This window comes from Ornithodoros turicata, chromosome 4, assembly GCF_037126465.1.
Source record: "Ornithodoros turicata isolate Travis chromosome 4, ASM3712646v1, whole genome shotgun sequence".
Lineage (NCBI taxonomy): Eukaryota > Metazoa > Arthropoda > Arachnida > Ixodida > Argasidae > Ornithodoros > Ornithodoros turicata.
The window spans coordinates 29,581,026-29,589,738 of NC_088204.1; the positions used below are offsets into that span (position 1 = coordinate 29,581,026).

At 52.6% G+C, this 8,713-nt stretch overlaps 1 protein-coding gene and 1 long non-coding RNA gene across 2 annotated transcripts; both read right to left on the minus strand.

The window, feature by feature from the left end:
• Positions 1-397: 397 nt before the first annotated feature.
• Positions 398-766, minus strand: LOC135392904 (uncharacterized). The gene is made up of 3 exons (XR_010422294.1): positions 679-766; positions 555-619; positions 398-491 (listed from the first exon to the last, which is right to left on the minus strand). It is a non-coding gene; the product is annotated as an uncharacterized LOC135392904 (long non-coding RNA).
• Positions 767-7,292: 6,526 nt separating this feature from the next.
• LOC135392251 (uncharacterized) lies at positions 7,293-7,916 on the minus strand. The gene has a single exon (XM_064622970.1). The coding sequence runs from the start codon at positions 7,914-7,916 to the stop codon at positions 7,293-7,295; it is 624 nt and encodes a 207-aa protein (XP_064479040.1).
• Positions 7,917-8,713: the final 797 nt, after the last annotated feature.

Sequence of the window (8,713 nt, forward strand, 5' to 3'; positions counted from 1 at the left end):
GGGTCCTCCTTCCGAGTGGACAGCGGATCCGGCGCCCGATACAGCTACTGTACCTTTTGGAGGCAGACGCAACCAGCGCCGCGGGGGAGGATGTTGAAGATCGGCTCATTGAAGGAGGAAGACGGCGGGACGGGGAAGCTCGCGCTGAGTAATAAAGGATTATTCGATGTCTGTCTCTCAACCAGAACGGAGGCTAGTTCTTCTAACTCAACACTTGTGAAGACAAAGAAAAAACATCTTTGTACATTAATCACATACATTTGGATCTGAACCTGCTTTTAGTATGGGTGAGCCTTTTTCAAGCAAAGTTTACCACCACAGAACTGCAGGTAATCTACAAAGCACTCCTCAGTTTCGTAGTTCACAAGCATCTTTTTCTGCCGGGAAAATGGACATTTGATCTCGAGCAGGTGGGTCTCATTGTATATTTCGACGATGCCATCGGGACTGCATGATAGCCAGTTCTGCACGGGATGCATAGTCGTTCCAACCTGAAAGGGAAGAGCCATAGTTACAGAGCAGTTAGCACTACAGGAAGTTGGATGCACCCTAACCTGCATCACTTGAACATGATGCTTCTTTCGAAATTTGTCTCTTGCTTCCCCTTCTTTTCTGAGACCTGTATAATTCATCAAGTGGTGAGGCTTCGCAATGAGCTCCTGGCATTTAATGGCTTACCGTACTCTGTTGCTTGACTCTTAAAAGGCTTCGAGTTCAAGAGAGCCGTCGCCAACGAAGCATGAGGTTTTTGTCTGGTCCACACCCTGTGTGCTACAGAGCTTGAGAGGCGGACCTTCCTGGCTGCGTGCCACCTGGAGAAGTATAAATTACATTTAATAAAAAAGAACACTCAACTGACATGGTGCAAATTTTGTTTGTTCCAAAACCTCATCCTGCACATATGCAGCATTCTGCTTGCTACAGCACAATGACATACACACTCAGGGGTGGATCTAGAGGGATTTCTATCTTCACAAAGTGCTTAATTGGCCGAGATCTTGTGCCTACCATGCTGGCCAAGGCTGGACCCCCCTCAGTAAAATCCTGAATCCACCCCTGTGCATGCAAACTTCTGTGCAGCGACCACAGCTTGCATACCTGGAAATTGTAGACTGGTTTCGGGTTTCGTAGGCCAGTTTTAAGATTTCAGGCTCTGAAATGCTTACGTATTTCCTAAAAAAAACTTTTTTATCTTCGTACAAGCTTGCCTCAAAGTCTATTTCTTCTTTTGTGTGTGGGGCCAGTGCGTGGAATGTTTGTCTGTCCTCATTTGCCCCTTTTCAGTACCCTAGAAAGACTTTCGATGTCAACTTGCTCCTCTACGGTGTCGACAATGTCAAAGAGTGTTGCACGGCACTCTTTTTCAATAGCTGTCACTGACTCTAGCTTTAGCATATCCATCCATGGACTATTGATACCCTGGAAATGCTGGAGCACGTCCACTGGGGGCACTGGCGCGGTCTTGGGCAAATAAACGTCGTCGTTGTCTGTAACCAAGCATTATTTATAGAAGGTTTCACCTCGATATGCTCTACTTCAACGCAGTGTTCAAGAAGCAATTGCTTACTTGGGTACAACTCGCTAAGTCTTCTTTTCCTTCCTGCACTGGGATTTTCAGACGGCCTGCCCCACTACTGCGGCACGTCCGTCGACGATGTAAACTCGTAGCGATTCACAAACGTCACCACAGCGGCAGCATGCTTGCATTTGGCAACCACTCCCCCTTTGCAGCTGCAATGACCTCCGACTATTGTCCGACGAGTCTCATCCACCTGCCAAGTAAAGGTGGTTACGCGTTTACCGGACGCACGCATAAACTGACAACACGTGATTCATTGTGACCGTCTCCAGCCTTGGAATGGCTAATATTGACGGCTGTTCTTCAAAGAATCACCAGCACGCTTACCTGAAGGGATACGTCGTAGATTGTTTTAGAGGTCTGGGCGAGGCATTTTCCTCTAATAGTGCTGTCGCTTCCCGGGCTCTTCACCTCCTCCACGGCGGTTACATGCCTCGATTCATAGAGTAAACCACCCTTATGAACGTTTGCTGCTCTAAAAAACAATTTCGCCTCACAAAGAGGCTGAAACCCACAGCGAACACAGATTTCGTGTAATCGAGTAAACCTGTTGTTTTCCTCTGTCCGCTATCAATCGCGATCATTCCGTATGGCCAACTAAGTTCAGCGTTGCCTGCTTTCGCCGCAGAGGGCGCAGAAGTCAATTTTTAGCAGCGCCACCTCTGTAGCGCACGGAGCCTGTATCACTGATTGATTGATTGATTATGTGTTTAATGGCCTATATCACTGACAAACAGGAAACAGAGACAATGGGGAAAATCGCTTGTGATTGCCTAGTTGCATGCCTTTAGAACTGCTTGTCTGAATTAAAGTTCATACATCCTGCACTAACACAACGTTGTCAAAGATGTCAAACATACTACTGTACATTGATCTTTGATATTTTCTTTTTCATGTGTGTCACCAAGAAATGTGTCAATTATCATATTATCACAGAACTCTGAAAATCAAGATGGTGCATGAGAACTTACAATGTGGAACGAGGTGCAGACCTCATAGTTTTCATTAAAAGATGCACAGACCGGCTTCAACACAAAGATATGTTGTCCTGGGCAGCCATTTTCATCACGGGTGCACTATATGTGCCGCAGCAACTTTCTTGTTTGCGGATTCCATTCAATTCCAGTCTCCTTGGGTACATGACACAGATACGTTTTGTATAGATGAATGTATTTGGAAGTGCCTTTCCCTCTGCCCCCGACTCCTTCCTGCTGTCCTCTCTCCATCTGTCCACGTCTGTACGCCGCTCATAGTCACAGTTGCTTCGCGGCGCTAACACGGAATTTAAAAAAAGAAGCACCTTTGATAGTCATAGCTTCTTGTCTGTATACGCCCAGATCCTGTTTGGTAATAAAACAGAGAAAGAGATAAGTCCACAAAAATATTAAAAAATGGCGTATAGAACAAGATACCTCGAAAGAAACAGGTGCTGTCTGCGTCAGAGTAAAAGCTGTGCAGCAATAAGTATTGTGCTGCTACACTATTGTAGGGTACAGAAGGACCAGCAGACAAGGCTGAATACGAAGTGTTTAATGTGGCTGCCAGGCCAACAACTGAAAGAATCGATTATACGCGCGCTCGATAGAAAATCATGCGCGAGATACGCGTCATGACGAGACGTCCATGGCGGCGCTCGTCGTCCATTTCCGTCGGCTGCTACATGCTCCCCACCGCTAGTGGCTGCTTGAAGCTGTCGGCCCACGTGACGTGTTTCTCGATGGGCTTCGGGCATGATGGGGAAGAGTTGGCTGACACCAAGCGTTGGAGGGAAACCGTTCCAGGCTGAGTAATCAGTGGTGTAGGAGTCGACGGTGGCAAGGTCCACGTAGGCCGGCTTCAATCTGTCGACGGCAACCACGTCCTCGCGGCCGTTGATAGAGATCCGTAAGTTCTTGCCCTGGCGGCCGAGGACGGCATGTGGACCGGAATAGGGCGGCGTGAGCGACTTCCGCACGGCGTCCGTGCGCAGGAAGACGTCCGTTGCGGATGACAGGTCTTGAGCACGGCGGGTGGAGGAAGGGCGGGTGGCAACGGGTCGGAGTGTGTTGAAAAACTGATGAAAGCGGTCCAGGTAGAGGGATGGGGACGGGTCGGGAGAGGGCGGCACGAAGAAATTGGCTGGAAGACGCAGAGCACAGCCATACACAAGGTCAGCCGCACTGCACCCGATGTCGGTCTTGACGGCTGCGCGGATGCCGAGGAGCACCAAAGGCAGGTGGTGTACCCAGTGCGCCCTATCTTCGTGGGCGACGAGGGCGGCCTTCAAGTGGCGATGAAGGCGCTCGACGAGACAGTTGGATGCAGGGCGATAGGATGTCGTTCGGACGCGAGTTGTCCCGAGGATGTCGGTGAGGCCCTTGAATAAACGGCTCTCGAACTGTGGGCCCCGGTCCGTAGTGACCTGGGACGGCACACCGAACCGAGAGATCCATGAAGCGACAAAGGTGTTGGCGACTGTCTCGGCGGTGGCGTCTGCCATCGGCGTGGCCTCGGGCCAACGTGTGAAGCGGTCGACAGCGGTTAGGACATAGCGGCAGCCATCAGATGGTGGGAGAGGGCCGACTATATCAAGATGGACGTTGTCGAAACGCGCGTCAGGAGGCTGGAACTTCCCGAGGGGGGCGGAGGTGTGGCGGTGGACCTTCGCACGTTGGCAGCGGTGACAGGAGTGAACCCTGGCGCGGACGTCTCGGTTGATCGAAGGCCACACGAAGCGGTCCGCAACAAGCTTCTGAGTTGCCCGGATGCCAGGGTGCGCCAAGTCGCGGATAGAAGAGAAGACGGCACGGCGACACGTGACAGGGACGAAAGGCGTAGGTTGGGGAGTCGACGTGTCGCAACAGATGGTAACGGAAGTGCCGGGAATGGGGAGGTCTTGCAGCTTGAGGGAGGTGGTGTTAGCTGTGCGCAAGCGTTTCAGCTCTTCATCATGGAGTTGGGCAGAAGCGAGGGCTTCGTGCGAAAACCGCTGCGTGGTGGTAGAAAGGGCAGCAACTCGACTTAAGGCGTCGGCTGGAGCGTTTCCTTCCCTCGGTACATGCCCGATATCTGTGCACATTTCAGCAAGATAGGCGAGCTGACGAATCTCCCTTGGGGAATACCGGCTGCTGGCAGAGTGGAAAGCGTAGGTCAAGGGCTTGTGGTCGGTTAGGATGGAGAAAGCGCGACCTTCCATGAAGAAACGGAAATGCCTGACCGCGAGGTAGGCGGCCAGCAACTCTCGGCCGAAAGTGCTGTAGCGCTGCTCGGTAGGTTTGAGAGCTTTGGAGAACAAGGCTATGGGGCGCCATGCTGTGCCAATCTGCTGCTACAGCACCGCGCCGACGGCTATACCAGACGCGTCAACCATGAGTGTAGTCGGCGCGCCGTGCCGGGGATGGCAAAGCAGAGAGCAAGCGGCGAGGTCGGCCTTGATCGTGAGGAAGCTCGATTCGGCGTCAGAATTCCACATCAACTTCTTCGCCGCTCGGCTCGACTGAGTGAGAAGGGCTTCAAGGGGGCGGAGGGTTTCCGCGCAGTGCGGAATGAAACGCCGGTAGAAATTGATGAGGCCGAGGAAGCGCCGAAGTTGCCGGATGGATTGGATTGATTGATTGATTGATTATGTGTTTAATGGCACAAAGGCAACAAAGGCCATAGAGCGCCATAGATGGATTGGAGCTGGGGAAAGTTGGAGATAGCCTCGACCTTGGAGGGAAGCGGTGTTATGCCCTCCAGGGAGATTTTGTGCCCAAGGAACTCTGTGGATGACACGCCGAATTCGCATTTTTGTACATTGACAACAATGCCGTGAGCAGCCAGGCGTGAGAAGAGCAGGCGGAGATGATGTTCGTGCTCTTCTGGAGATGAGCTGGCCACCAGCAAGTCGTCAATGTATGCGAATACGAAGGGGAGGCCCCTGATGACGCTGTCTATAAAACGTTGAAACGTTTGGGCCGCGTTGTGGAGACCAAATGGCATCCGCGGAAACTCGTACAGCCCAAACGGAGTCGTAATTGCGGTTTTCTTGATGTCTTCAGGGGCGACGGGGATCTGGTGATACGCTTTCATCAGATCGATTTTACTATACAGGGTAGTGCCGTGGAGGTTGACCGTGAAGTCTTGCAACCGCGGGAGCGGGTAACGGTCAGGCACAGTAACAAGGTTAAGCGCACGGTAATCACCGCAGGGGCGCCAGTCGCCGGTCTTCTTTGGCACCATGTGCAAAGCGGAGGACGAATTGCTGGAGGAAGGTCTAGCTACACCGATGGACAGCATGTGCTCAAATTCCGTTCTTGCAATCTTGAGCTTCTCTGGAGCTAGCTGACGTGCCCGGGCGAAAACGGGTGCTCCGGTGGTCTGTATGTGGTGCACGACATCGTGTGCGACTGGGCGCGACCAGTCTGGTGGTTGCGTGAGACTGGGGAAGTCCTTGAGGACGGCAGCGTATGGCGAGTGGAGGGCAGAAATGGAGATGCCGCTGAGAGGGCTCGCAGAATGAACGGAGCGAGCCCGAACTGACAGATGGGTGGAGGTATCTATCAGGCGCTTGCGAGCGACGTCCACAGATAAGCCGAAATGGTGTAAGAAGTCGGCGCCCAGGATGGCTTGGCGGACACCGGCCACAAGGAAAAGCCACGGGAACGTTCTGCGAAAGCCCAGATCGAGGGTGGCAGATAGCTGTCGGAAGACGGGAATGCCGGTGTTGTTGACAGCCGTAAGATGGAACATGGCTAGACGACGCCTGTCACTTCCTGAAGCGGGGAGCACACTCACTTCGGCGCCGGTGTCAACGTGGAAGCGCGTCTTTGAGGGCCGGTCAACAACGTAGAATAGTCGGTTGCTAGGCGTGGTGGAGACAGTCGCAGCCGCTAACGGTCCCCGGGCAAGTTTTCCGTCCAAGTACAGGGTCGCGTGCACCGACGGGCCTCGGAGCCGTACCGCTGGTGGTACCAGCAAGGGCCGATGGGCTCGTCTTGCAGAGGCCGACGAGGTGAATGGCGTCGACTGGGGGAGCGGGACGCGGAGCGCGGACTATCGCGTCGGCGACGCCTGGGCGAAACGGGGTCTGTGTTGGAAGGCGCACGCGATGACAGGACAGACGCTACCATGGCGGAGAGGCGTCCAAAATCTTCGCGCAGTTGGGCCAGGCTCCAACAGCTCCCCATAGAGCCCATAGTTTGAGATAATTCACACAACACTGGGCACACGACCAATGAAATTGCGACGTGGTGGATATTATGCACAACCAGTCGGCCAATCAGGAGCCTCCATGTCTGGCTGGCTTTTCGGTCGGTCCTGGCTAGCATCGACTTCTACTGGATTTCAGACCTGCCGCCGTTACTCGGTATTCAAAATAACTAAAGCGATTTTGGGGTAAAATAAAGATTTATTTGATACAAAGCACTAATTCAAAGATCTGATACATGGGTGCACTGTGCGTACAAAGCCCACTGCGTTGCTGACACACTGGGTCAAAGTTCGAACATGAAGCAGAACGAACACACCGTTCAACTCCTAATACCGAGGCAGTCTCATGAGTGCGTACCATTTCATGATGAGCACCTCTTTCGCTGCCTGCGGTGCATCCATTATAGCGAAGCGAAAAGCGCTTGTGTGGCACGTAATCCTGTCTTTGTTGGCAGTCCTCGAAGTCCAACGGCGCTCGAACTTGTTCTTCACGCTCCAACTCATGAAGCATTCCGGTACCGCAGTCGACAAAGTGGTACATACTCTACAGCCGCGTCCGCGGGTACCTGAGGAGGACTGGTTGGGCTATGGAGTCTCCGGGCGGAGAAGTTAGCCGGACTTGGGCGGATGGTGAAGACGCCGCGGGGGAAACAGCTGAAGGCAAGGGCGGTGCGGCGGGCATGGCTGAGATGGACGGAAGGGAAACCTCCAAGATCTTGTCGGCAAGATCCGCAAGCTCTTGCAACGGCAGAGTCGACGCAGACGCTCGGATCATCTGCACGGTTGTTGGTAAGCGCTGCAGGAAGAGTTGTTTGAGGGGGCTGGCATCGAAGGAAAGGGCTCGCTCGCCAAGCAGCCCCAGCATGTGTCGCAATAGTTCAGACGGACGGCGGTCGCCAAGATCTTCGGAAGACAGGAGCTCTTGGAAGCGCTTGCGTTCCGAAGTCGTGGTTCGCTCGAGTACAGCGGTCTTGAGCGCGTCGTACTGGTTGGCTGCGGGTGGAGCGGAAAGGATGTCGACCACTTGGGCGGCAACGTCTTGCGGCAGTACGCTCACCACATGGCCAAATTTGGTCAGCTGTGATGTTATGCCCCCGAGAGCGAACTGACATTCCACCTGTAGGAACCATACGCCCGGATTGTGGCTCCAGAAGGGCGGCAGCCGCATGGCGTAGTGCTGGATTGACGACGGCACTGAGGCATCGTCAGAGGCGGAGGAAGTGTTACACTGTAAACTTTTTCACACCTTTAAAGGTGTGCGCCATGCACATTAAGCCTGGTTGCGTAACATTGTACAATATGGGGTGATATTTTACAAAATTCAGAAAGCATTACAAAAGATCTGGTGTTAGTTCAAATCTTGCTCTCATCATGCCTTGGATATCGTAGATACGTGCTAATGCATATCGCTAGCGATAATCGAGCACGTGCATGTGTATACAATACTGTTCAACAATGTTGAGACTTGAAAGCCTGAATTTCTGGAGGACAGACAGCATGCGAGTAAAGAAAATTAATACTAAACCGTACTCCATTGTGATGTTACCAAAATTACACCAAAAAGGGCGTACGCCATGCACATCATTACACCTTTAAAGGTGTGAAAACGTTTACAGTGTAGGGGCTGGTGGCTGGCTGCAACGTTCGGGTCACCAAACTGTAGGGTACAGAAAAACCAGCAGACAAGGCTGAATACGAAGTGTTTAATGTGGCAGCCAGGCCAACAACTGAAAGAATCGATGATACGCGCGCTCGATAGAAAATCATGCGCGAGATACGCGTCGTGACGAGACGTCCATGGCGGCGCTCGTCGTCCATTTCTGTCGGCTGCTACACTATCACTTCATCACGCAAACACCGCTCACCTAACGAAACGTGTCACAACATTATAGCATACCCTTCGCCAGATTTTCGTCGAACTAAGAGACGCGCAATCGTTATTCTTCCCATTCAAAGCGGGCTCTT

What these genes read in the sequence shown, in the direction of transcription:
- LOC135392251 (XM_064622970.1), bottom strand. Translation starts at nt 7,916, where the DNA reads ATGCGGCTGCCGCCCTTCTGGAGCCACAATCCGGGCGTATGGTTCCTA.